The sequence below is a fragment of the Taeniopygia guttata genome, chromosome 1A (assembly GCF_048771995.1).
Source record: "Taeniopygia guttata chromosome 1A, bTaeGut7.mat, whole genome shotgun sequence".
Classification (NCBI taxonomy): Eukaryota; Metazoa; Chordata; class Aves; order Passeriformes; family Estrildidae; genus Taeniopygia; species Taeniopygia guttata.
Window position 1 is genome coordinate 64878944 of NC_133025.1, and position 27544 is coordinate 64906487.

At 40.3% G+C, this 27544-nt stretch overlaps 2 protein-coding genes across 6 annotated transcripts in view; one reads left to right on the forward strand and one right to left on the reverse strand.

Annotated features, from left to right (window-relative positions):
• Positions 1–1623: 1623 nt before the first annotated feature.
• Positions 1624–26286, forward strand: KRAS (KRAS proto-oncogene, GTPase). Of its 5 annotated transcripts, none has more exons than XM_072923762.1 (6): positions 1624–1809; positions 2771–2893; positions 8313–8491; positions 10164–10323; positions 16342–16465; positions 22761–26286. In XM_072923762.1, exons 2-5 carry the CDS (start codon positions 2783–2785, stop codon positions 16459–16461), a joined length of 570 nt encoding a protein of 189 aa, XP_072779863.1. In that variant the 5' UTR covers positions 1624–1809; positions 2771–2782; the 3' UTR covers positions 16462–16465; positions 22761–26286. The 5 variants fall into 5 exon arrangements, with proteins under 5 accessions (XP_072779863.1, XP_072779861.1, XP_072779864.1 ...); XM_072923760.1 differs by having other exon boundaries at positions 1625–1809; positions 2655–2893; XM_072923761.1 differs by lacking the exon at positions 1624–1809 and adding an exon at positions 1855–1873 and having other exon boundaries at positions 2655–2893.
• The window catches only part of ETFRF1 (electron transfer flavoprotein regulatory factor 1), a 60355-nt gene continuing 55675 nt past the window's right edge, over positions 22865–27544 (reverse strand). The window contains exon 4 of the mRNA XM_012569253.5: positions 22865–23081. The gene's annotated coding sequence lies outside the window, so the exon portion shown is untranslated. The remainder of the gene's footprint in view (positions 23082–27544) is intronic.

The following is a 27544-nucleotide window of genomic DNA, read 5'->3' on the forward strand; positions in this document are numbered from 1 at the left end:
TTCCTAAATTAAATGCAAATACAGCAAAAAGTAGTTTCGTAATAGGTATTTATAAACAAAATCTGTGCACAAGAAAAGCAGCTTTGCATTCTGCTTTTTGCAGAATTCTAACAATTCATTTTCCCTCCTCATGACACGCAGAAGGATTGTTTGCACATTTTGCTGAGATCCTATGGAGATAGGACAGCACAAGCTGTCATCAGAACCTGAAGTTTTCACGGAGAAGGTTCTGCCAACAGCAGCTGCTGTCCGGATACTCTTCTGATCCCAGCTGTGGCTGTGTGGGTTCAGGCTTTCCCACATCCCAAGCTTGTGGTTTTACCACCAGGCTACTTGTTCTTTGAAAGCAAGTCTGACTTTCGGGTTTTACATCTGCTCATGTGAGGCAGCCTAATTAATAACCCTGATTTGTGAGATGATCTCATGTTACTCTGTCACATGGATTTTTGTGAGGGTTTGGTTTTTTTTTATTATTGTGGCTATTGGGAAACAACCTAATAACCTTTAACACAAAAATTACTAGGTTACTGACACCTAAATTTGTGGGAGAGGTGAAATGGGGATCATAAAGAGTTTCCTATCCCTGGCAGTGTCCAAGGCAAGGTTGGATGAGACTTGGAGCACCCTGGGATAGTGAAAGGTGTCCCTGCCCATGGCAGGGGGTGTGACTGGATGACCTTAAAGGTACCTTCCAACTCAGGCCAGTCTATGATTCTCTATTTTAGTTACAGGGAGTTATGATTTTAGCCTTTTAGTAAGAAATTATGGCTTACTGTGCAGCTGTTAACTTGTTTAAAAACCCCAACCAGTGTGTTTATTAACTTTCATTCAGATCTAAAAATCAAACCTTGCATTTTATTTTGAAAGCTGACTAACTTTATTTGGTTTGATGATGGATAAAACTGCTCTCCATGTGAAACCAGGTGATGCCTGTCCGGGCAGGCCACACGTCCCCTCAGGATGAGCCTGTCCTGGGCCTTATGGTGGCTCTTGTGCCTCTTCCCCTCCAGGTCCCCATGGGCAGTGAGGGAAGGGGGAAACGGTGAGGAAATGCTGGAATTGTGCACATTTCCCTTCACCGCCCTCCAGCACGCATTTCCCGGACAGATTCTTCCCAAAGGTCTCCTCCAAGCCTCTCCCCGATGAACGGGCCCTCAGTGGGGCGCCTGGTGCCGCCTCCCTGCTCCAGCAGGGCCATCCCGGAGCACAGGGCATTGGATCGTGTCTAGATGGCTCGGGAATCCCCCCAGTGAAGGAAATTCCAGCCTCTCTGGGCAACCTGTGGGAGTGCTTTTTCCTCCTGTGCAGATGCTGTTCCTCTGGTGCCATTGCTGGGCCCCCAGAGCAGAGCCTGGGCCCTGCTCGGAGCCCTCCCTGCAGCCAGGGCCACCCAGGGCTGAGGGCCCCTCTGGAGGCTGATCACCCCCAGCTCCCTCAGCCTTTCCAGTCTCCGCAGCCTCGGCTCCATGAGCTCCCTGTCTCCCTCACGCTGAGGATCCCAGCACTGCGCACGGCAGTGGCCGGACGCGGTCTCGAACCCGCGGCCCCCCGCTCGGCAGCGGGAGGGCGGTGCCGGCGCTGCCGCAAGGGGCGTTGGAGCGCCGAGCGCATCGATCGCGGCCGTCCATCCGCGCATCGGTGCTCGGCTCCCTGGGCAGCGCCCGCCCAGCCCTGCCCGTCCCCCGCCATTTCGCACCGGGACGGGAAGGGAAGGGAAGGGAGCCGGAGCGGGAAGGGAAAGCGGAGGGGAGGAAGGGACGCGACGCGGGCACGGCGGGTGCCGGGAGCTCCCGCGGCACGGCCAGCCAGGTACCGCCTCTCCCCACCCCGCCGAACCGGGGCGACCCTCTTCCTTCCTCGCTTTCCCTCCGAGGTGGGAAGCGCAGCCGGCGCCCCCTTCCTCCGCTGTCGCCGTCCCCCTCCCGTCCCTTTCCCCCTCTTCTCTCCCGCTGCTCCCGCCGGCATCCCCCGGAGCCGCATTCCCGCTCCTTCCCGGCGGGAGGGGACAGGTGGCCAACGCCCTGCGGGACCCGCCGCTCGCCCGAGACATCCCCCAGCCCTCCCTGAGCCCTCACGGATTTATTTTTTTTTTCCCCCCTCAGCCCTTCTCGCAAATCCTTAAACCCGGAAAGTTGTGGCGGCGCGGGCGCGGCGCTGGCGGGGGCAGAGGGAGCCGGGGCGGGGCGGGCGATGCCCCGGGAGCCGCGGGGGTCCCGCAGGCGCGGCTCGCCCGGCAATTAAAAACAATTAAAATTAATAAAACCCACCCTGAGCAGCGCAGGGGAAGCCGTGCTCGCCGTGTCTCCTGCCCGGGCACGGGAGGCGCGTTCCCGGCTGTGAGCTTCATCCCGAGGGCAGCTGGGACGCTCCGGGAAACCCGGGCGGGCTCGGCGAGGCGCCGGGAGGAAGCAGCGGGAACTAAATCCCTGCACGGCTTAATTCCCTGCACGAAATACTCTTTTGACTTTTCCTGGAATTCAGTGCCTTTTAAATTTATTTAGTGTGGTTTTTAAATTTTTTTTTTATACTTATTTGGTGTTCTTTTAAATCTCGGTGTGACCGCTGCCTGTCGGCCGTGTACCCACTCTACATTCCCTGTGTGTGTAATGTTGGAGGAACAGCATTCCCTCATCCCTTTTTGTCTTGTCTTGCAGGGAGGGAGCTGCTTCCCGGTATTAGTAGAGGATCCTGACGCTGAATGAGAAGGCACCGGCAGCATCCTCGTTAGTGGGAGCCCAGCTCTGCTTAATGTTGGTTTCTTTGTCATCAGGTCTGCTAAAAAATGACAGAGTATAAACTTGTGGTGGTTGGAGCTGGTGGTGTAGGCAAGAGCGCCTTGACAATACAGCTAATCCAGAATCACTTTGTCGATGAATATGACCCCACAATAGAGGTAAACACTTCCATCTCATACTTTTTGTGAGGGGAGATTATCAGTGAATAATGGTGCTTGTTTCCTTTTGGGTACTTACCACAAGGACAGGGCTTTATAGTAAAAAGAGCTCAGAGATAATGTTCTGCATGGAGACAGAATTGCTGTGCTTTTTGATCTGGCTGTGGAACAACAGCTGCAGTAATAAATTACCAGTTTTGATCAATTAAAAGCATGGTGTTAATTGCTATGTATCCTTGAGCAGTGTGGGTGCGTGTGTTTAGGATCTCTATGACGAAGTATTTGCAAACTCACTTGAAAACGCTTGGTGAAACTCTTCATAGCTTTGTGCAACCTCTTAAATGGGACATTTTTTATTTGATAAGAAGGAAAATTAGTGGTTATGAAATGTGTGTGCCAGTCTTTCTCAGCTCCTATCACTGGGATATGTTTCACACAGGGGGAAATGTGTCCTAGGATGTTGCAGTGAATGAAGCAAAAATTGGAGCCTGTTCTGTTTTGGTTTTTCTCTCTTTAAACACACCAGTATGTGTTTCCCTATCTAGAGAAGATGTTATAAGATAGCTTCTGGAATGGGTTCTTTGAAATACATGGCTCAGTACCTCAAAGTTTGAAATTGTATATAATCTTAGAAGTTGTGCTGTTTTGAAGGTTTATAATGAGCAGGCAAGCTCTGCCTTTTAAATACAAGAAAAATACTGGTGTTGTCTGAAATCTCCTGTGGATCATTGCATTTAACAACCTCAGACTCTATAAAAGGAGAAATGACACCATAACTTACCCCAGGTTTTTATGTTCCCAGCAGTGAAGCTCTGCATTTCATGACTTCATTTATATGTTTATCCAGCAAGGCACTTCCAGGCTCACTTGCAGGAATCACAGGGGTTTAAATCTGGGCTTAAAATGGAGACTTGGGAAGTGTGTAGGTAGTGATTTTCAGGGAGACATAAGCAGGAGGAGCCAGTGCCCTGAGGTAGCACAAATTTAGTGAGGGCCTGAGTTCAAGCAGAGATGTGTTGACTTGAGGTTCCTTCCATGTGTCCTCTTGTCTGTCTCTTGCGTGGCCAAATAACATCTTTCTTGCAGGAGGTTTTGTGACTAGACCTGTGCAGAAAACTCTGTTTGACTTGCACCAGCAGAGCAGCTCTTTCTACACTAAGACAGACAGTCTTAAAACAAAAAACCCAAACACTGTCTAAAATCACACCAAACTTGCTGAGAGGAACAAGCCAAATGGGTTTTTACTTTTTCCTGCAAAAGGACCTTTGGAAGCTGTTGGTGTTTGATGCTTTTTCATAATTACCTGGGTTTCTCTTAGGTTAGAGGTGTGTTTAAGCACTGCAGAAAGTGCTGTGCAGGTTCCATTTTATAAGTTGTCACTGTGTAAATAATTTGGGAACGCAGAAACTTAAATGCCAGTATTCCTGGAGCACTTAAAGGATTTTGCTATTCCACCAACTGAGTGATTTGAAGGGCATTAAATACATTTTTAATGTAAAGTAGTAAAATGGAAATACAGTTACTTAGAGAATGAACCTGAAAATCCCAGAACTGTGTCTTTATTCATGGAATTATAGGCTGGTTTGAGTTGGAGGGGACCTTAAAGATCATCTTGTTCCCATGGGCAGGGACACCTTCCACAAGACCAGGGTGTTCCAAGCCCTGTCCAACCTGGCCTTGGCCATTTCCAGGGATGGGGCAGCCACAAATTCAGTACTGTGGTCCGGAATCCCTGTGTTCTTTAAGAATTACACCAAGTTAACTGGGAATTAAGTACCCTAGTAGGTTTTGCCAGCTTGTCACATGTAGCAACTTTTTGCACCTTTTACAAGTTGTAAATTCTGAGGCCTCGGGGATGGAAACTGTATCTTCCTCCTCCTGGTTACCGGCCTTGTGTGTGCTCACATGTGGGTAAGCCATTAATTCAGTGCCAACAAGGACAGGCTGTGATTTGGAGCGGCAAACAGAAATAAAAATTGGATTTAAATGCTCCAGTTCATGCTTGGGCAAGATCCACTTGGTTGAGGAGGGTTGGTGATGGTGCTTCCTGTGTAGGTGCAGTTGTGATGCTGATCAAAGAACAATGGCTGTGGGTTTTAGGCCATATGAGGAGATAAGGCTAAAACTGCCTTGACTGGTAAATAATTAGGATAGTGCAGTGGTGTCACTGATGTTGTTTGGCACTTACTAGTGTTTCTTTCATTGCCATACAGCAGAACACTCCTTTTCCCTGCAGATAATGACGCTAAATATTTAGGGGTAAGATAGAGAAGGTAGCTTAGTGTTTGTTGTCCATGGTATATTGCATAACAACACAGTTACTGAATAATTCTAAATATTTCCTGTGATTAACTGAATGAAACTCCACACTTTTAAAATTCTCATGTTGTGAAGACAGGGTATGGTGCAGCAGGGGAAAAAACACACTAATTACTTAATCACAGGTGCCTTTACAGTGTTAATTTTGCTGCTGTTTTTTGGTGGAATAAACCTAATGGTTCAACAAATAACCTGCTTGCAAAAGTCGAGTTTCAGGGCCTGCTTGAGTGTTTTATTACTTAAATCTGAGCACAGCAGATGGCAGGGCAGGGGGAGGACTGAAAATGAGCGTTTGGATGGCTGCAGTTGTTCAGCTATCGATGCTTTATGTGTGTTTCACAGTCCGGTGCTTTATTTGAAGGAGATGTCCGAGCAAGAATTTACAGCCAAGTAATTTTAAGTGTTTTATTTTAAATTAAATGGGCAGCAACCGTTGTAAATCTGGCCTGAGCAGTTGGGGCAGTGCCCTCTACCGGCCGAGGCTGAGGAAATCTTGCTTGTGCTCACTGGAATTTTCTTTCATTCTTTAGCTTTTTTTTACATTTTCAGGCCATTTCAACCCTAAATTTGTGTCGTCTTTAAAATGTCCCAGAGTAAAAGCAGCTTTCCTAGCTGCTTGTCAGAGGTTTTGAAATTGGATTAGCCAAATCCCTCGGTTGATTTAGGAATACTGATATTTAATTCCGTGTTCTTAAATGACCTGTGCCCTCGTGAAACAAGCACCAATATTTAGTAATAGCTTAGTCTCAGGAGCTGTGATATTTTAGCATCAAATCTCTGGTATAATGGTGTTTTGTGGAATAATAATTACCTGCCTAGATGGGGTTTATTAAGCACTAGGGTTTTTTAAACTAAATTCTGTACGTAGTGTAAAGCTGAGATTTCATATCACCTATTCTTATCAGTGCTTGTGAGCAGATGGAATTATTGCTCCTTTAACATAATTCTTGCTGTTTTTTATGGCTTGTGAAAGACCAATAAAAGCAGGTGAAGTGATCAATGAAGTTTTTTAAGTTACATACTGTATACTAGGGAAAAACTGGAATTTCACATATGAAGCTGGATGGGAATCAGGAATTAATCTTCTAGTTTGCATTTTGTTTATAATTAATAGTGTCAAATGTGAATTTCAGATATTATGTTTTGCAAGGTGGAGGAGAAAAAAGGCCAAAAATTAAAATATTTATTATTTCACTCATCTGGAAATCATAAGCTTCAGTTTTCTCTCCCACATCTTTCTTTTCCTTCTGCTTCAAATCCCCTCACTAGGTAGTCACTGAGATTTTCTCCCCAGAAGTGGCAAAGCAAACTAGCACCTCAAAATAGTAATTTTTGTATCTGTGCTGTGCTTTGTGCTGGTGCATCTTTGCTGCTACTGCTAACATGGTAGGCAGTTCTCAAAAGCGATTTTCTTTTCTCTTAAAAAATTATTTTCCTTGATGAAAATTACTTCAAGCTTTTGTTTAGCGCTCAGTTGAGGGGAATTTCTTTCCCTTTGAAGTCCTTAAGATGGGAAGGAACAGTACAGGCTTTTCAAGAACTGCTTTTCATATTTTTGAACTGGCAGTCAAATTGGAAGAAGAGAAAATGCAAGCTTTGTAAATATGTCTGGTATAATGCTAGAAGTTCTGCTAGTACTGTGATAAAGGTATCCTAGGACATGAGGGATCTGCTCTTGAATGGAAGTGTTGGAATGAAGATGCATCCTTAGGTTTAGGGTTTCTTTAAGTTCTTTTTTCCCTTTAAGCAGCAAGAGAGAATATTAGCTTTATTTTAAAACACCTTGGAGCGTGTGTGTTTCTCAGCTGTATCAATATTTAAACATGGTTTATAAGTTTCTGAAGTAACTTCCCCACATATTATTACCCGAACACTGAATTTGCACTTCTGTGAAATAAATAGTCTCAAATCACATTGGAGGCAAACTTCTGTCTTTAAGGTAAACAGAGTAAGTATTGTTTTACCTGATATTGTGAGCCTAGATGACATTTAACAGTAAATGTGAGGTTACAGAGTTGGTTTGGTTTAAAATACTGTTTTTTTACAATTATCTCCTGCTTGTTTCTTAGCATGAGCAACAGGAAAGAAGAGAGTATTTTGTAAAATTAAAAATGGATGGAAATTGCCTAAGAGTAGGTGTACTGTGCCCTAAAATGGGTACAAAGAAAGGAAGGTTGTTCAGAATTCACCTTGCAGCTGGCTAGAACTGCAGTTTTTAATTCTTTAATTCCTTTCCCAGTAGCCTGGTTTCACTCGTGTGCGGTGTCAGAGCAGCACCAATGTTGTGTTAATCTCGAGCTTAGGAAGCTGAAAGGTGACAGCAGGAGCTTGTGTTCATACCTGTTATTTGTTACAAGAGCTGCTTACTGGGAATAATTCATGGTGCTGGTTGATGGCACCTTTTCCAAGCTCATTGCTGTGGCTTTATTTCAAACACAGAGGTGTTTATAGAAATTATTGGGCGTGTAATGCTCACCTTCGTACTGCTAAAGCTGTGTACTCATAGAGGCCTAGCACCTAAACAGGGATGTAATGAAATCTAGCTGGTGGGACTTTGTACAAGATTTTAGCCACTTGAGTCAGTGACCTGAAAGCTTTGATTTGGTAGCATTGAAATAATTTAATCTGACATCTCTGTGAACCAGCCCATCAGGTTTTTAATATGGCTCTGTTGGTCTGTCCTGCCTGAAAAGCTTCAATTTCAAATATATCAGCTCAACTTTGATAACTTAATAACAGATATCATTATACAGACCTGCTCAGGCATACAAAACAGATTTCCTGTCTCAAACACAGAAGGCTTTTTATTCTTCAGTTCCTTTTCAGTGGCAAAAATTTTTGGAGTTGTCTTGTGTGTTCTTTCTGGTTTATTATTTTGTGGATTCTTGTAGCATGGAATGAGGGACAAAGTGTAGCTGAAAAAACAAAGTAAGTCAATTTTATTTAAATTAAAGCTTTATTTTATTAAATTAGCTAGCTTAAGCATGGTCAAACCTTTTCAGTCACTCTTATTGCTGGTAAATCATTTTATTATCTCCAGATTTACTGATGTTCAAAACCTTACCTGTTTGTGGTTAACCAAGGTGTATTTCTTCCCTAGGATTCCTACAGGAAGCAAGTAGTAATTGATGGAGAAACCTGTCTCTTGGATATTCTTGATACAGCAGGTCAAGAAGAATACAGTGCAATGAGGGACCAATATATGAGAACAGGGGAAGGCTTCCTGTGTGTGTTTGCCATAAACAATACAAAGTCTTTTGAAGATATTCACCATTATAGGTGTGTATATGAAGAGATAACGCCCCCAGCTCTTGTTCTTAGGTGGGAAGGGGGCTTGTTCTTCCTCTGAATAATAGAGTGATCTCTCATGAAGTAGGGAAAATCTGAAAATTAACAATATTGCAACTTATTTGTGCATCCTATCATCTGAAATTTTGGGTGATCTGAAAATCTGCCTTGCTCATAAATGCGATGTAAATTATTGTGACTTAGTATTTTGAGTCAAGACTTACCCAAAGATAAATTCTGTCCATTCCATTAATAAAATTGTTTGCTAAGATGGAAAAACTGAAGCTGTTGTAATTGTACAGACAATAATGTCAGTTGCTGGATTTGTTTGGGGCTGGAGGGGGAAATACCTGGGGAATGTTGTGAAAAGAATAATCTGTGTGAGCCCTGATGCCTGAGAAGGACAGACACACAAAACCTCCAAAATGACAGTAAAAATTAACTTGTTAATTATTTCTTCATATTATCTTCTTTTAAATAATTAGTTAAGAATTCCAACTCATGCTTTCTTTGTCAACTACACTAATTTAAAAATAGAAGCAGTCTCTGGTGATTACCATAGCAGATCATTTACAACTTAGTACCTTACTGTTATCCTGAATTCTTATTAGAAGCCAATGCAATTCCTACTGTCAGCATCAGCCTAAGGTTAGTCCAAACACATGTTAATCTATCCACAATTAGGTAATAATGTCATTATTATTATTATTATTATCTCAAATGGGTTTCCTGTGGGTTTAGAGGAGGAAGGGAAAAAGGCAGCAAAGATGTTGGTGTAAGGGGAGGAAGGAGCATAGAGGTTTTCATAAGGAATTTTTGTTTTTAAAGAGAGTTACAGATTTGCATAAGAAGACCTTCATAGTTTATTTCAAGAGTATTGAGAGTTGAGTGCTAGAATTTCTTCTGTGCATTGACAGACCTGTGGGTGACCTTCCCGGCTTGAAGCTGAATAATTATAAGGAGCTGGAAACAATCTCTGTTTTAATTAAGGAACACACTGCTAGATTATTTGGGAAGGCAGAAGTAATGAAATTAATGATTTTTATTCAAGATTCCTCACAAGTACATCTTTCAAGATCTTTTCTAACTAGTGCTTGGAGGGACTCTCACAAATACCTCTCTGTAGAGACCAGACCAGTGGTCTTTGGAGTTTTAAACCTCCTAAGTGCTGAATTTTCAATGCTGTCTTTACTTAAAGAAAAAAAATAAAATCACAACCTCCCCCCCAAAACCAAACCAAAATCAAGACAGCAGACATAGAGTTTTGGCAGTGTTTTGGCAAATTAATTGAGTGTTGAATATGACAGGTAAGTAGTAAAGTTAATACCAGAGTTTGTTAAGCTTTTTCTGATAGTAGCTGCTAAAAAGTTAAAAAAATATTTTAAAAAACCAAACAGTGTAATGACATTAACCTCTCTAGTAGTTTGTAAAATGTCAGGCTTTTGGTCGATTGGTTTGTTTTTGTTTAATATAATGCTAAACTTCATGGTGACAGGATTGGTCAATTTATTGTTTAGTGGCTTCCAACAGTGCATGTGCAGTAGATTAACATAAAGAATGATGCTTGACTCTGTTAATTTAATGTTTTAACTGTTTTTAAATCTACTATATACACTATTAATATTAATACTTGTTAAATGCAGTCTTGTCTTTTTGTTTTTAGGGAACAAATAAAGAGAGTTAAAGACTCAGAAGATGTCCCAATGGTGCTAGTAGGAAACAAATGTGATTTGCCTTCCAGAACAGTAGACACAAAACAAGCTCAGGATTTAGCAAGAAGTTATGGAATTCCTTTCATTGAAACATCAGCAAAGACAAGACAGGTAAAGCTCCAAACTTCCCTGATGCAAAGGCAGAGCTCTCACCTGAATTACCATGTTAATTATTCCAGGCATTGACATTTGCTTAGTCATATCAATGGATGCATTTCTGGAGATTGGAAATCCTTGGGGTGTTTCTTCTTTCTGTCAACTTGCTTATAATTAGTAATTGTTTATTGATGAGTGATTGATTGGCTTCAAGTGGGCAGACTCAGAGTGAGACCTGCCATGCTGTTGCTCTCTTCTGTCAGGTGGTTGCAGCATTCTTGACTTTGTGAGAGGTTTTAATAGAATAAAAGCACTTCTGCTTAGAGGTGAAATGCTTTTTTTTTGCCTTCAGCGAGAGGATCAAACAGGCAAGCAACTAATTAGTTTATTCTTATTTAAGTGTTTTCATTAATAGCAAAGGAATTTTTCCTTGAGGCATTGATTCTCTAATTAGGGGGACATGCTTGATACACCTAAGCAATTGACCTTAAGGTATTTCTGAAGTTCCTGTATTAGAGTATTGTTAGAGTAAAACAATACTTTTCCTAAGACTGTAGAGTTCAGTCTTGATTTATGGTAGCTCACTGGTCCTTTTAGTGCCTCTCTTGGGCTGTGTGAGGACACAGGTGACAGAGTGGCACATCTGAGCTTTAAGGAGAAGAGAAACTCTATGGATAGAGGTGGGACTGGTTCAGTACTTCTAGAAGAAAGTGATCTTGAAAAATGCTGTTTGGTGTTTTCTCTTTAAAGAGCAAAGATTTTACTGTCAGTACAAATTAGATGAGGCCTGAGTGGGTCCTACTCTGCATAATCAGAAGTGTTATGTGCAGGTTGTGAATCAGAAATTCAGGAGGTAAATAAGGACAGAATGCTGCAGTTGGAGTAACTGCTCAGAATTTCTGTAGAGATCCATCTACATCACTTGGCAGAATTTCCTCATAGCTTGTAAGGCATTTTTGGGTCTGAGAAATGAATATTTTATTAGTGTAAATTTGCTCTACCCACCCAAGTTTTTGACAAGTTGAAACCTGGGCTAATTAGTAAAGCTTCACAAAGCAATGCTGACTTCTGGCAACAAAGGAAGTCTCTGTTAGGTAGAACTGAAAAAAACAGAGCAGAATTACCAAACTTGAATGACTGGGAATAAATTAGGCCACACGATTGTCCTGAAGAAGGGGGCATACAAGTGGCCTGAATAATGACAGTGTTTGTAAGGTGATGTATTAGTGGCTGTCATGGAGATAGGAGGGTGAAAAAATAACTCTGAAATTACATTTTAGGTTTGAAACAACAGAAGTGCAGTACCAACATAGGTTTTACTTTGTTCAGTCTGTCTTATACAGCATCAGGCTTTGTTGGGGAAATACTCCTTTTGCATAGCCACTTCTATTAAAAAGGATATTTGAAAACAAAGATGCCCAGTAGACTGTTTAGAACCTTTTGGATTTGAAAAGTTGGCACCACTAGGGATGGCTGCTGATTCTTTTCTAGTGCTGTTCTGAGCTTATTGTGCTATGAAATTCCTTCATAGAATGCCATGTAAAGAAAATATTCTTGAGAAGAGAAAGAACTAACTGGAATTTAGTTACAGCAAGAGGATCTAAATCTTAGTGTATGTGATTGTATATGCATATGTGTGTATGTGCATAGAATGATTTTTCAGTCACACTGTCATATATATAAATATATATATATATACACACACATACACACTGTCTTGAAAAGTGATTTTAAATTAGGGGAGTCAGACCATTTTGTGAGCTGCATATGGTCCATGGGCTATAGTTTTATTCACTCTTTATGTAAAAGTCAATATATAAATAAAACTGGTCCTCTCTGTCCTCATGGAGACCTTCCAAGTACGAACAGATGCAGCTGGTGATCTTCTGGAGTCTGTGGGAGCTCTGTCATGAATCTTTTGAAGTAGGAACCTTCTTTCCCATTCGTATCTCACCTTCCACCACATGGAAATATCATCACTAAGGCCCTGCTCAATTTTCCTGCCTCTGCCCTTTGCTGTGCCCAGTTCTGCTGGAACTCAGAGGGAATCAGAAATGTTTCTGCAGAAGGAAACTGGGAAGGTGGAAATAGGAGGGAGTTGTCAGAATAGACTTTTTTGGTTGCCAAGACACTTTTTAAAAATGATGGCATTGCATGCTCATGCAGGATGATGTCTCAAGAGTTCAAGTAAGTTTTTAAGCTTTTCAAAAATTCATAGGCAAGGACAGAAAAGAGAATATTGAAATCAAGTACAGAAATAAGTTGTTCTAGAAGTTAGTGTGTTTGGGTTCTGACTGAGAATAAGGATGTGAACTTCAACTCACAGCAAGAAGACTCTGTTTTAAGCCAAATCCCTCTGTGAATTTTCAGACAAATCATTGAATTCATCAGTGAAACCTTGCCTTAGTGGGCCCTACTACTTAGGTATAAGGGTACAGATTATTAATATTTTCAATTGGACCACTGACTGAAATCAATATAATGTAATCCATGAAAAATAGCGATAGTCCTGTTTCTGAATGTAAGCAAGTGGCAGCACTGGTGGTTTTGTAAGGCCATGGGCATTTACTCATGCTTTCACAATCCTTATGGAGAAGGGGGTGAATGGCTTAGGTTTATTTTGTTTGCTGATTTTGCTTTTCTCTGACATAAGTGTTATATTCAGGTTCTTCGCTGTCTACATGAGCACGTAGCTCCCAATATTATAAATAATACCAATGAGAGTTGAGGGACAAATTCAATTTATCCCCACCAAAGCTGCACCTGCCATTCTTTACTGGGCTTCCCCTTGCCTGGGAGTTACACAGGGCAAAGCTGTAAGGCCAGACCACCCCCATGTGGTTTGACAGTAGGGCTTTGTTTCCCTTGGAACGTTTCAGCTTTCCTGCTGGTATTGGATTCACAGCAAAAGCAGATCAATGAGCATTATTGCAAGCATAGTAGAGGGTTTCCCACAGTTTGAGGTCTCATTATTTAGAATATATGCTTAAACACACTTTTGAAGTGTCTAATGAAGAAGTTGACCTAAATCAGCAGAATGCTGTTAAAAAAAGCATTTTGGTTATTTCAGCTGTCTGGTGTATAGTGGGTTAGACCCCAGCCTTGTGATCAAACTGATTTGAGAACCTGTGCCAGTCTGGTGAAGTAACTGGGGCTGTATTTACAGAAATTCATTCCTGCATCTCAGTTAAAATTAATGGCTAACTGATAACTTAGTTTGCTTGAACCATTTTTCAGGGGTTTGTCTTATGTGTTTAATAATATTGTATCAATCCAAGCCATTTTTAATCCAGCTCTTGTGTATCGGTTTCATCTTAAAGCTGTGTTTTCAATGAGCTTTAACTTGGTCAGACTTTTTACACTGTGGGTTGAGTTTTTTCATGTCACTTGTATGTTCTAAGGTAGAACTTTTCTGGAAGAGTTTGGTCTTCCCCCAAAGAGAAAGCTCCAAGGGAAGAAAGTTTTGGTTGCTTTTAGGAGATCAGCTGTGATCAAATGTATAAGGATGGGCACAGAACAGTTCAGAGTTGTTAGGGCTAACTTCCATCAGGTTCCTTTAAGCACTGCAGAAATGGAACTTGTGAAAATTCCTGTTTGGGGTACTTTGGTCTGGGTTTGAAAGAGCCTTTCTTTGCACGTGGTCATATTTTAAATTGAGTGTGTGGCTGTCATTCAGGTAAAAACACCTCAAAAACATTGCCTCAAGGGCCTGGGTTCCTCAGGCTGTTAAGATTTTGAAATTTTTAATAATTGGCAAAGGCATTTTTGCTTCCTGCTCTGACAGCTAATAGAACTGGTTAGTCCCATTTTATTTATATGGTCATTGCTTATTGAAGGAAAAAATATACTTTACTAGAGAGTCTTAAATTGGTATTAAAATCACTTGAGTTTGTAGGATTGGCATCTGGCCCTTTAAAGTGTCACCATGTGCTAATGATCTAAGCAAATATGTGTCTGTACAGATTTTCTTTCAGAATAATCTCTTTCAGCAGGGCTCATAAGTCTATTCCTGGTGGTGGCCGTAATAGCAATTTCTTTTTTCACTCTGTGTCTCTTCATCTCTCTGCATTGCTAAAGCAAATTACAGCTCCTACTGGTGATGGGAAAGTTGGCAATAAATGTTGACTCAACAATTGTTACCTGATTTTTAATGTGAAAGCTCCGTAATCAAATTACATCTTTCTACTGCAAAACAGCAGATTTGCAAAAATGTTGATTTTTGTACAGCCTGTGCTTTGGCACATAGCAGATGATCAATGTTTGCTGCTTCCACTTCAGAAAGAAACTTCCTTCCAGAAAAACATGGAAGTATGAGCTTTACTTGGATTTTGCCTGGTTTAGTGGCTTTCTTTATATTTTGCAACCTGTCAGACCTGGAATATAACACTTGTCCATACTTCACTACGTCATAAGAGGGCACGTTATGTCATAATACAGGGAAATACAATCCAAGAAATAAATGTAATTCATTTAATCTTCACATTGAAGAGGCTGTAGTTGAGAAGAACTCTCAGCTAAGCAGCAGTTTGTTAAAAATAAATGTTCAATGTGATAACCTGTGGCACAGGTCACGCAAAATAACCCAGTAATTGTGGCAGTAAATGCTGGCTGGATTTTATTATTCAGTGTATACTATAAAGATGAAATTGAGAGAGAATTTATGGAAAATCTGCCAAATAAAAGCCCAGACTGTCCATTGGTAGTAATAAAGCTTTGGGGCTTAAGTAGTCGTGCTGCTTACCATGATCATCAGTGTGTTCTGGTTTTAATTTCAAATGACGAGTTTGTACTAAATTAATAGCCCTGTTAATCTGATTGAGGAGACAAGTACTGAGATTGCTAGTAAGGCAGAGGAGAGATTTGCTCTCCTCTTGAAAAGCTTCAGTGGAACATTTCTCATCCTGTTCTAATAAGAACATCCTCACAGATTGATCTAAATTCTTAAATTTGTGCACAGATACACTAATTATGAAATATTGTAACTTAGAGTTGCTGCTGTATCTTTTTATATTGTATTTGGTTAAAGATGTCTTCAGTCTCCATACATTTTTTTTTAATGCTTGTAGTGTCATATCCAAGTGGCCTAAATGCAGAGCTGCAGAAAAGCAAGGTGTGAGACCAGAGGAGTAAAACACTCTGTGTCATCTCTGAGCACGTGAGGAGTATTTCTGCAGCAGTCTAAAATCTGAGCAGCAGAACTTCACAGATTGTTTGCATTTAGGTGTTGTTATGGGACCCTCCTTGCTGAGTCTGGCCCAGAGGAACAGATCAGGTGTGTCTTGTTGATATAACACAGCTCTTAAAGATTACAATAATGAACATTTGCTGCCATGGCTCAGATACCACTTTTCCTAAATTTAATAGCACAGCGCTTGCTTTGTAAATTTAGTAGCTTTGAAAACAACACCGCCCCAAATTCAGTGTTCTTAGACAATTTTATTTCTTTATAACCACTTAGGAAATCACCTGGAAGGACTTTTTTTTAATACTCTGTTAGCTTGATCCATGGATTTTTGCAAAGTTCCCCTTCTGACCTAAAGAACAGAACATGAAGGAGCTTGCTTTTCTTTGCCCATACAGTAACTTGTTCTCACTTTGGCTCAAAACTGCAAGTGGGTGGTTTAATTATGTGTGTTCATAAGGACCCCCTAGTTCACAGTCTAATAAGATTTTATGCCTCCTGCATACATCCATGCCCACAGAAATGTGGGAATATTCAGTAACACAAGCAGTATCATTTTCAGTAATGAAAAAAAAGAAGTCTTACTCCTTTTTAGTGTTACTGTGCACAGAAGAAAAGCAGGGCTTGAAGCATAGATATTCACAATAATTGGTAATCAATTAAGTATTTATCAAGCAGCAAATGAGCAAGCCCAGCATTTTAAACAAATAAATGAAGCTCCATATACTTCTCTCAAGTAAAGCTCATAATTTCAGTTGTTTTGTTGTGGTTTTTTTCCCCTTCCATGGGTGTCCCAGTTTGCCTCAGTCATTACTAAAGCGATTTTTAAGGAGTTGTGTTTTACAATGCAGAGAGTGGAGGATGCTTTTTATACATTGGTGCGAGAGATCCGACAGTACAGAGTGAAAAAAATCAGCAAAGAAGAAAAGACTCCAGGGTGTGTGAAAATTAAAAAATGCCTTGTAATGTAACAGGGTAAGTTTGTAATGTACCAGGGTAAGTGTTGCAAATCACTTGCCAAATAAAACTGATTGAGGGTGTCTTGCCAATCAGACTTTTTGTGGCTAATCAATGACATAATTTCAGATATAAAACCGATCACATTTCAGTGTCCTCAATATGGATTTGCTTTGTTTCGTGGGAGTTTGATAAATGGATTAACAAGAAGTCTTTACTGCATATTGAATTCTCCAGCTAGGAAACAGGCACAGTTCTGAGTGGGAAGAAGTTAGGAGGAAGGAGTTTTATTAGGAATATATTCATGGTGCTGTTGAGGTGAATACTGGTTGAAGCTTCAGGCTGATGCACTGAGGGGAGAAGATTATAACACTTAAGTCCTCCTCATTAAAAGATACAGAAATAGGAGATTCCTAATCCAGCAAAACAGTATTTGACTGGTGTACAGGAGTTTTTAATTCTCAGGCCCTTCTTTATGCCATGTTATTTTTTCCTTGTTCTTCCCCAGCTTAAAAAAATTACCTTTACCATTTCTAGGGGGTTTTTTTGGTGATTGTTGTGGGGGTTTTTTGGTTTTTTTGTTTTTTTTTTTTTTTTGGTCAACTATAATGCCATGAGTGATCCAGATTTGGACAAAATAAGGTTTCACCTTATTTTGAGACATTTACAGGAGGTGGGGGTGAAGGAACACTGGAGGAGGAGAGGGGACTAAACCAAAACCAACAAGAAAACACCAAAAAACCCCAATACCCAAATTCTCACAAAATATTTTTTAATCTGTGTATTCCACTGTAAGAAAAAAGGGAGGAGGTGAGGAGGAAAGAAGCTGGTATGGAAGAAGTGCTTGTCTAAATCACTTCCAGTGCTTTTTGAGTAAAACATAGGAGAGCAGTTCCTTGCAGATATTCCTATCCCATTAATTCTTTACCTCCTTCTGCACCAGTGCAGAGAGTGAGTTGTTACTCCTTATATACTTGTCCAAGTGGACGATGACCTACCTGGAATTTCCCATTGTGTAAAAGAAAAGCTTCATTTTTCAAGGTATGTGTTTGTACTTCAGAATATGTGGCAGAGAAGTAGTAGAATTTGAGTTGTATCCTCCAGAGACTGTCAAAGTGTAGGACTATTCTCCTCAGTGAGGGAGTTTTGTTTCTCTTTCTATGGAGGAAATTTTGATTCCTATCAGTTTTTACTAGATGTACTCAGGCTTGTTAGTCTCAGCTTTTAATGATGAATGACTGCTCAGAGGTAATTATTGAGATTTTATTTTTCCCCCTAAAGAAAATGGTGGAGTCCATTTTCCTGGAGATGATCAGGAAATGACTTGATGTGGCACTTAATGCCATGACATAGTTGACAAGCTGCTGATCAGTCAGAGGTTGATGTGCTTGGAGATAGTTTCCAACACTAATTATATGATTCAATCACTTTGTGATGCTCTTTGCATCACAGGTTTCCATTGCAGGAAACTGGAAACTTCAGTCATGAAGCTCTCTAGTATTGCATCCAGATATTACTAAAATTGATGCCATTAAACACCTTTTTCTGCCCTTCCCTGCTATCAAAAAACAACAAAGAGAAGCTGGGCAAGATTACTTTTGATGAGAACAGTAGAAATTAAGTTGCTTAAGCCCTGTAGCCTTCTGGAAACCAACTTTGCAGTTACTTGGTGTGTTAATGATAGAACCATACCACAAAGTAGAATTCTTTTTTTTTTATGCTGGGACTTGAAAGATGCTGAGTCCTGTCTGCTTTCCCTTCCTGTTGGGAGAATGGGAATAAGATGGTGGGAATAGTGGTTTTCAGTGGAAGGATTTTTGTAGACTGTAGCATTCTTAGCATATTCTGAGAACATGCTTTCTTTCTGCCAGCTTTCTCCTTCCTAATGATGTCCAAGAGAAGTATTTTTGGGGGGGTTTCACAATTTTTTTTTTTCCGCCCCCAAGAGGGAAATCTTCTGTCAACAGTGAATGTTGTTGAGTTTTGGATGTTTGTTGTTGTGGGTTTTTTTTCCCTGCACCCTGTTTAGAAAATACTCTTGGATCTAAGGCTCTAAAGCTTCAGGAATCTGCTTAGGGAAGGAATCATTTGCCTTTATTCCCAAGTGAATTCTGCATGGTATTGATGGGCATTTTCAGCAACTTTGTATTTAGGGAATTGAGCTGGAGGAAGCATTTTCCAAAATTATTATGGCACAGCTATAGTTCAGTAGTGATTTGAGTGGAATGAGAAATCTCCAGCCTGGCTTGTATTACTTTCCAGTCAGTAAAAATTGTATTATTTCAGTCTGATGTGTAGTAGGTGGCTAAGGAGAGCAGCACCTGATGGTGTGAGCCTTCCAGCCAGAATTTTAGACTTCAGAAATATTCATTGTAACAGAGACTGCAGTGACAGTATTTTGTGAATAATCAAGCGGGATGGTTCAGAGGGTTTTTCTCCCTCTTGGACTCTTGTTTATCTTCTTGCTGCCTGTGGGATGCCTTCTGAGGTTCTATTAGTCTTGCCCAAGGAAACTGAAAACTGACTGCCCAGACTGCAGTGAACTGCTGACACTTTCTCAGAGTTTCATTCCTTTGGCTGTTACACAGTAAAACAGGAAGGACAAAACATCTTTTGATCTATTTGTAATTTCCAGCTAGCAGGGAGAAGTTTCTAAAACTCCATGTGAAATCCTCAAAAGAACTTGTTCTGTGAAAGCATCAGATTTTTTAAATAAAAAGCACGCTACAAGCAGACATATAGATAATGGAATTTGGGTTGAGCTGGGTTAGTAGTGAAAAGTTTGAATTACAAAAGTTCTAGATTTGAATTTAAAAATGCCTAAATTCTTGATTGAAACTGCAGTTTAATAGTTTCTCTCCATAGTACTACAGAGGTGTACAAATAACTTCTGTTTCTTGTGACTGATACATGTGTGTATGTATATATAAAAATGTGCATATATTAAATATATATAAATATATATTTCCATATATAAAAGATATCTTTATATATAATTATATATTTTTTATATATAAAATAGGCTAAAATATATTATATATATATAATAAATATTTTTATATAGATTTTTAAAAAATATATAAGAAAGAACTCCTACAATTTAGAACTTGTGTAAGGGTTATTTTTGGGACTGGGATTTTAAGGAATTCCAAATTCCTTATGATTTTTTTTTTGTTATTGCCAGCCAGGTTCGTTGCCCAGTCTCGTACATGCTTGTGGTCATGCTGCCACATCTCCAGACTTCTCTGCAGCTGTGGGGACCATGTGGGGCTCCAAAAGCAAACTTCTAGCCAGGAGCAGGCTGTTCCTGTGGGATCAGTGCTGCTGTTTCTGTTCCCTCTGCCCTTTGGAAGAACAAGGGCCAGGAGCAAGGCCTGTCAATGCACCTTTGGTGAGGCTCTGGGTTTAGTTCTGAGCCTGCAAGGGAATTGTGAGTTTCTAATCTGAGCCTGGATTTAGTGCTCTCATTCAGTTCATCTGAGCTTCCCCAAAGGCTTGCAACACAATAAGTGCATTGTCAGAGGGAGGAAGGTCAGCTGCCTGCAGTCCCTTGCTACTGAAAGAGCTGACTGGAAAGGTTGGCAGCCTTTGATCTCACAGCATTGATGCCTCAGGGACCTGCTGCAGACAGAGTATCCACTGCTTACATGTAAAATTTAATGGGCAGGCTGCAAAGGGAAAGACCTCCCTTTTCCTTGTGTTCTCCACTTCTAACTCACAAGTGGTTTAAGCACAGTTTTGTATGTCATGTTCTATTAATGACCTGAATGGAAGATGGATTGTGGCTAGGACCAAACAATCAATAATTAGTGAGGCTTGGTCTACAGAGGTGTCAATGCAAGGATGAAAGCCAAGTCAGTTCTGTAACCTGGTCTAGTGAAAAGTGTCCCTGCCTACAGCAGGGGCTGAGAATGAGATGATCTTAAAAGATCCCTTCCAACCCAAACCATTCTATGATTCTGTGTGTCAACATGTGCTGTATTTTAACAGATCATCATCTGACTAGGTAGAAAAAAAAATTCAACCCTTGATTGGCAAGTCATGGGTTTAAAGGTTCCTGATAGTATCTGGGTATTGTTTTGTACAAGTTATTTTCTCTGCATTTATTTTAAAACAAGTTTAACAAGGGGGAGATTGCTTATTTGAATACTTGAATTACAATTTTAAGTGTGTCTCATTTGAAGGCACTAACTGAAAAGGCAGTTCTGAAAGATGGTTCTGTAAGGCATCGTGAGCAGTCTTAGGCAGAGGCTATTGTTATATGGTTCTTGTATTTTAAGAATGAAACTGTTGTTTTGTCTGTTGGGATTGATTCTTAGTGTTGTGCTCCTCCTTAATTCTGAGACCTGCATTGGAATCATGAACTGTTGCTACTTCTATAGTGTTTTGCTACTTGAACAGTGCTAAATATTCTTTGTGCATTAATGCTGGAGCTGTAAGAAAAATACACTTGTTCTCTCTAAAGTAATACCAAGTATTTTTAATTTTCCAAAAACTAATGAGTGACATGACCTTTTGCAGAAACAAGGCTATTCTCCCAGTAGGTATGCTGCATCAATTTTTTTATTGGTCAACAGTGCCTTAAAATGTAGAGCAAGTTGTTTGCAAGATCTTGTAATATGCAAAAGTGTACTATTAATATTGGGAGATATACTGCCAAGAACTTTGAACATAAGTTGTGTGTAAATGTTTTATGAACTTGAAGATTTTAAGTAAGTTTAGATTATACTGAGTGCTGCTTTTTAAATGAAGCTATTTCACACCTTGCTGTTGTTTGGAATTTTCATACTAGGTTTCGCCACTTGGAGTTTGGCTAAAACAGTAATGAATTAGGTGATTTTTGGCTTTTTGTTTATTTCAGAGTTCACTTTCAGTTCTTTACTGAAGTAGGCATACAGGAGGAAATGCAGTGTGTTGGGGTTTTTTTTTTTTTTGGCAGCTTGAAGGCAAACTCATGTGGCTGAATTTCTACAGTGATGCATTTGGCTGCTGTGATACAGTAATATTTCTCAAAAGTATAAGGAGTAAGGCAGCAAAGAATCAAGAAAATTTTTATCTTAGGGATTTTGTAACCACCTGTACTCATTTTTAAATGTAAAAGCAGACTGACAACATGATTACTTCAGTGGGACTTGAAGCGAGGCCATAAATTATTTCCCATAAGTAATTTGTAACCAAGTACGTTGTACTTGATAGTGGTCCATATCAGCCTTTAGGATATGCTGTTCTCTTTAGATCAGAGTTCATTTTGGTCAGCTGTAATTACCTCTGAAAATAATGAGATACTACTCAGTGTGAACAAACTTTAGCTTTTGTGTCTGTAGCTCAAATCATGGAGCCGTGGAGATTTTCAGTGACTGTCTAGCACCAGAGAGAGTGTGTTTCAAGTGTCCTTAACTTTCAAAGTGAATAGAATGATTTATCAAATAACTTAATATCGGGACATGGGATTGAGTTGATCGATTTGCATGTGTAAAGATGTATCAAACTGTGGTGTGATTACTATACCAATGTGCCTGAGAAGTGATCAGAATATGTGGATTAACCATAACTATGGCTTTGGTATTGAATTATTGGTACAAATATTAGAATTCTTATTCCAGAGCTGTATAGAGAGTACTAAAGCATAAATAAAGATAGTTAATGCCTCACAACTTCCCTGTGAGGGTGGTGAGACCCTGGCACAGGTTGCTGTGGCTGCTCCATCCCTGGAAGAGTCCTATGTCCTAGGCCAGGTTGGGTGGGGATTGGGGCAGCCTGGGAGAGTAGAAGCTGTTGGGGTTGGAACTGGAGGATCTTTGAGGTCCCTTCCAACCCCAGGCCATTTTATGATTCTGTGATAATACATACTTACAACCCAATTGTGAGGTGTTAGTATATAAATACACACTCTGTATGTGATACTTTTCTAGCTTGAGGTGGGGCAAGGTGTGCTCTTGGAGATGCAGAGGAGGGCAGAACACACTTCATTACCTTCCTTCCCACACCAACAATGGAATTTCACCTGTGGACACCTGTGAGTAACCTGCAGGATGCCCTAAGCCCAGTTTAGGAGCACAAATAGGGCAGCAGGTGTCAGCTCCTGCTGGCACCAAAGCAGTTCTTTCAGGTGGTGGTGTCAGTGCTGCTCAGAATTCCAGAGAGGAACAGGATTAGTCCTACAGCCAGGATTCATGGTTCAAAGGATGGCAGGTAGGCAGCAAAATGTGCTCATGGAACCCCCCTCAAATGGCCAGGGAGGGACACAGGCTGTACCTCAGCAGGCCTGGGAGTCTGAGCCTGATCCTAATTTGTATCTTCTGTGTCTTTTCAGGGTGTTGATGATGCCTTCTACACATTAGTTCGAGAAATCAGAAAACACAAAGAGAAGATGAGCAAAGATGGTAAAAAGAAGAAAAAGAAGACAAAGACAAAGTGTATAATTATGTAAATACAATTTATCCTTATTCTTAAGAAGTACTGAAGTAATTTTGTACATTACACTAAATTATTAGCATTTGTTTTAGCATTACTTTACTTTCTGCTTCATGATCCTGTTAGCTTTACCTGAATGCTTGTTTTAAATGACAGTGGAAACTTCATTCCTCTTAAAGTGCCAGTATTCTTTGACTGTTGGTTCTTGAACTAGCAATGCCTGTGAAAATAAAGAAAAAAAACAACAAAACCCCAAAACAAACAAAAAAAAACCCCCGAGAACTGTCTTAGGACTCTTTGGTGCATGCCCAGTTGCTAACTTCCTATTTTTCTTACTGATTGTGAACTTCTGTGTGCAAAGCAAACAAATGATGCTCTACACATTTTAACATCCCCTCTGAATTTTTGGGTTTATGAATTTGGTTGGGAAAAAGGACTAGTTAGCAAAAGAAACTTTCATTTCAACCTTTCATTTATTTTAGACTGATTGCAATAGAGAGAGACCAGAAGCCTTTATAGTCTTCCTGTAGATTTTGCTTCTAGGCATCTAGTCTTGTAGCATTTCAGATCAACTTTAATGAATGTAAAGAGAAAACTTTCAAAAAATTTCACTGCAATTTGTCACAGTCACTCCTTAAATACTCTATTTTTTCTATAAAAAATAAAAAAAAAAAAAAGAAAAAAATCTAAAAAGACAACAATGCACACCTGGCAATGGAAAAAGTAAAAGTTCTAATTAGGTTGATTTGCTATTGTTAATGCATTGCTTGAAGAGTTTCACTGACTTTTTGTGTCTGAAGAGCAAGGTGAAATCCCCCTGTGTCAAAGCTTTGAGTAGCTTTGTTCAGTATGGTCAGGATTTCACCCTGAGTGTCCCTAGGAAATACTAGAATGCCTTAACAGAGAACTTGATTCAAATTCTTAGGTTAATTCATACTTGGACCCAGAATTTACTGTAAGAATTAAATCAAAATCTGTCCTCAATTACATAGTGGAGTTAAACCATTCTTTTATTCCCCCAAGAATGGCACTACAGATGCCCATTTTGTGCAAAATAGGGGAGAAATTCTAAATTTTAGCAACATCAGATGAGTGAATGAAAGAGATGAATTCAGCTGCTTCATGCTAATAATTTGGAAATCCACTATGCCATGGAAATGGTGTGGAATTTGCACAATCTGTCAGCGTAGAATATGATTTCCAGAGTCAGTGTTGTTTGTGTGATGTCTGTGAAGTACTGATTAAATGGTTGGTGAGTGGCATTCCAGTGTCTAGACTGTCATGAAGCTACACCAAGAGTTTAATGTTGTCTTTCTCTGTGATTAAGTTCTCTTGTGATTTTTGTTCTTCTCTGCCCCCACTTTTTTTTTCTTTTTTTTGTTTGTTTTGTTCTGATTGGAATTAATGAATTAATGCAGGATTTTTGCAGGAGCTTTCACTTTTTGGTACTGCAGTAGCCTTGTTATCCACTGAAGTACAAGCCAGTAGTTGCAGTGTTTCCAGTTCCTGGTGTCTCCCTGTAAATGTGGAGTTGTTTCAGGAGAGCTTTGGTCTCTGAAGGTGCACTTCTCCACAGGAGCTAACTCAGCTGCAGACTGACACTGGGAAGTGTGACTCTGGAGTACCCAAAAAATAAAACACAAGACACTGAGGTAGGAGAGTTCAGGACACTGGAAAATTTGGAACAGGGAATAGCATAATTGCCCTAACCTAAGGTATTCCATGGAAATTTTACACATGTATGTAAAAATTGGACCGTGTAACTTGGACCCTTTCTGTGAAAAGTATTACTTTGCTTCTACAAAAAAATCCCAGAGTGACTGTTGTAGGTGAGGACCTACAGGGAACACAGAGTGTCTGAATTGCTCCATATTCTTTCATTTCATTGTGTCTGGGAGAAATCAGACCTTTCTCTTTCTGTGTCCCCTGCTCCCACCCTTGACCAAAATCCAGGCCCCTCCACTCCTTCCTCTCAGCTTCAATGTGAAATCTAAATTATGAAATATTCTGAAAAACAGTAACAGGAGAACTTAACTTTATACTGTAAGGACCAATAAGGAGTAAGAACAAATTCTTAATGTCACAAAATATTTCAGAGCTTCCAAGGTTAAAATGTGTTGGAGACAGTTACTTGCACATTTTATACACTCTTGATAATAGATGAAGAATGTAGCAAAAGTGGGTTGTAAGCCTTGAGCAAATGGGAAGTAATCTTAAGGTTATTTTAATTTTGGTAACTGAGTCACACTGCATGTCAAATTAGGGCTGGTCTAAAATTCTGATGTTAATTTAACTTTAAGCTGTTAGGAGCATTTGTAGCTGAAATGTCTTATTCATCCAAAGTGGATTTCTATAGCTCTACTATAAAGCTATATATGAACCAATGTTGGGGTTTTTCAGCAAAAGTGAGCTGTAGCTGCCAGTCTAATTAAATTAGTACAAAATCCATTTAGATTAGCCCTTATTTACTTGAAAATAAATCCAACCCAATTCCATCCTTGCCACTGTTGTGCAGTTTTGTCTTCCTGTTTGTTGAGATTTGGTGAAGCACGTTGGATTGCAGCTTGCACAAGTTCCTCCATCATCACTGCCCTGCCCTGCCCTGTTTGAGATGCTTCCACAGAACATCCCTGGGTGCTGTGTCCTGAGAGCAGCTCCTGAGCAAGCCTGGGAGTCACTGCCCATGTCACCACATCAAACTGCCTTGTGTCAGGGATAACACCTTCTTACAGTAGCTTTATGTAACTCTGCTAAATACCTGGATCCTTGGTTTGCTCCAAAATGAATTATTCTGACCAGTTTTAGCGCCCTGAAATTTTTTACTTCTCTTTTGCTGTGTGGGCTTTGTTGCAGTAACAGGATAATGGGTAAATACTGACACACACAATCTTCTGCTCTTGTCTAGACTATGAAGCAATACAATTATTACCTTCAAAGACCATCAAACTGTAAAACAAATCATTGTGTCTCAAGTTTACATAAAGCTACATAGATGGTAAATCTTTCCTAACATTTCTTTATTCCACTGTCTTGTGTTTTCATGTTGAAAATACTTCTGCTTTTTCCTCTTGAGTGCCAACTTCTTACTAGAATGACTTCTTAATGTAATATGTTTACCTGGAATGTATTTTAACTATTTTTGTATAGTGTAAACTGAAACATGCACATTTTGTACATTGTGCTTTATTTGATGTGGAACATATGCAGTGTGATCCAGTTTTTCCATAATTTGGTTGTGTGACCTAGGAATGTTGGTCATGCCAGACATTAAGTTAAAAAAAGGAAAAAAAAAAAGACCACTGTTTGTTTTAAAATTTTTAATGTTTTTAGGAGTATGTGCTGTGAGGTGATCTGGAATTTGTCATTTTTTTGTCAAACTGTACTGCTCCTATTTATTGTAATGTAATAAAAAATAGTTATTGTGAGTGTCTGTCCCAGTTTCCTTTTCCTCTAGAAGAATTTCAGGTAACAGAGCATCCCACGAATTCCTTGTGCTTGGCACTTTTCTCCATTCTTTCTTGCACTTCTGCTGGTGCTGCCTGTCCCAGAGCTGCTATCCTTGCCCCCTTGGAGTCCCTGTCTCTGAGAGGGGTGGCTGCTCAGAGCAGGTGGAAGTGCAGAAGAGCTCAGTTGATGTGGAAGTTTTTCACATCAGTGTGGTGGCAGAAACTGGAGCACATGTGTTTCATTACAAGGTACTGCACCCTGCTGTAACTTTTTTAATTCTGTCCTAGAATTAAACCCCCTCCTCCTCAGGCCAGCTGTAACTTGAGAAATGCTCGTTCAACACCTGGGCTGAGCTTCTCTGGAGCTCTTCAGGAACAGTTCCTAGGAATTGGTGCTGTCTGAAGAGCTCCTGCTTTGTAACCAACAGCCCAGGAAACTTATTTTGCCTGCCTGAAGAACACCCCCAGTGGAACAGCATTTTTGCTTTTGAAATGTCAAAGGAAGTTATCAACCTGGACTGTAGTCAGGATGGAAGATTGCTGTGACTAAACCCACCTCTCTTGTGACCCTATAAAGAGTGGGCCTGCGTGAGGCCCTTGGAGCTCTCCTGGACTGCAGTGGGCAGTGACCAGAAGTCTCCATGTGTGTGCAGCCCCTCAGAGCCGCCAGTGAACTCCTGTTTGCTGTATTTGGAGGACCAGCAGTGACAACAGAACCTGGAACAATGCCCCCCTTCCTTGAGGCTCAACCCTTCAGCTACTGACAAGATGGCAAAGGTATCCAAGGTAAGTGCTTCAGTGAATTCCAGGGGAATTTTATACCTTGTACATACTCCTTCAGGACTATGGGTGTGGATATGCTGTAGGAAATGTACCATGGATAGTGCTCTCAGAAATACTAAGTACTGTACATTTGCAAGTAGCTCAGGCCTATGAGCGAGTTGCTGTTGTGCTTATAGGAATTTCTGTATGAATCTTTAGTTAAATTGTTTTAAATTAAACTATGGACTAAGTGCTGTTAAACCTTAAGGCATAAACCACAGGTCAGATCTGGGGCTCAGTTTCACAAGGGGGTCCACTCTGAACTTTGTGATTCAATGGGATCATCTCCCTTACCCATTTTATCCTTGCCTTTTTCCATCCTTACCCTTTTTTGTGTCCCCAGCATCCTCAGAGATAAGTTTTGGTTGATTTTGGCTTTTTATTGATTGATTGTAGATTTTAGTTTGTTTTTTCT

Bases quoted from the DNA above. Each gene is read 5' to 3' on its own strand.
- KRAS (XM_072923762.1), top strand. From the start codon at position 2,783: ATGACAGAGTATAAACTTGTGGTGGTTGGAGCTGGTGGTGTAGGCAAG. The intron at 2,894-8,312 runs GTAAACACTTCC...TTTCTTCCCTAG, and splicing joins AATATGACCCCACAATAGAG to GATTCCTACAGGAAGCAAGT. The intron at 10,324-16,341 runs GTAAAGCTCCAA...TTTACAATGCAG, and splicing joins CATCAGCAAAGACAAGACAG to AGAGTGGAGGATGCTTTTTA.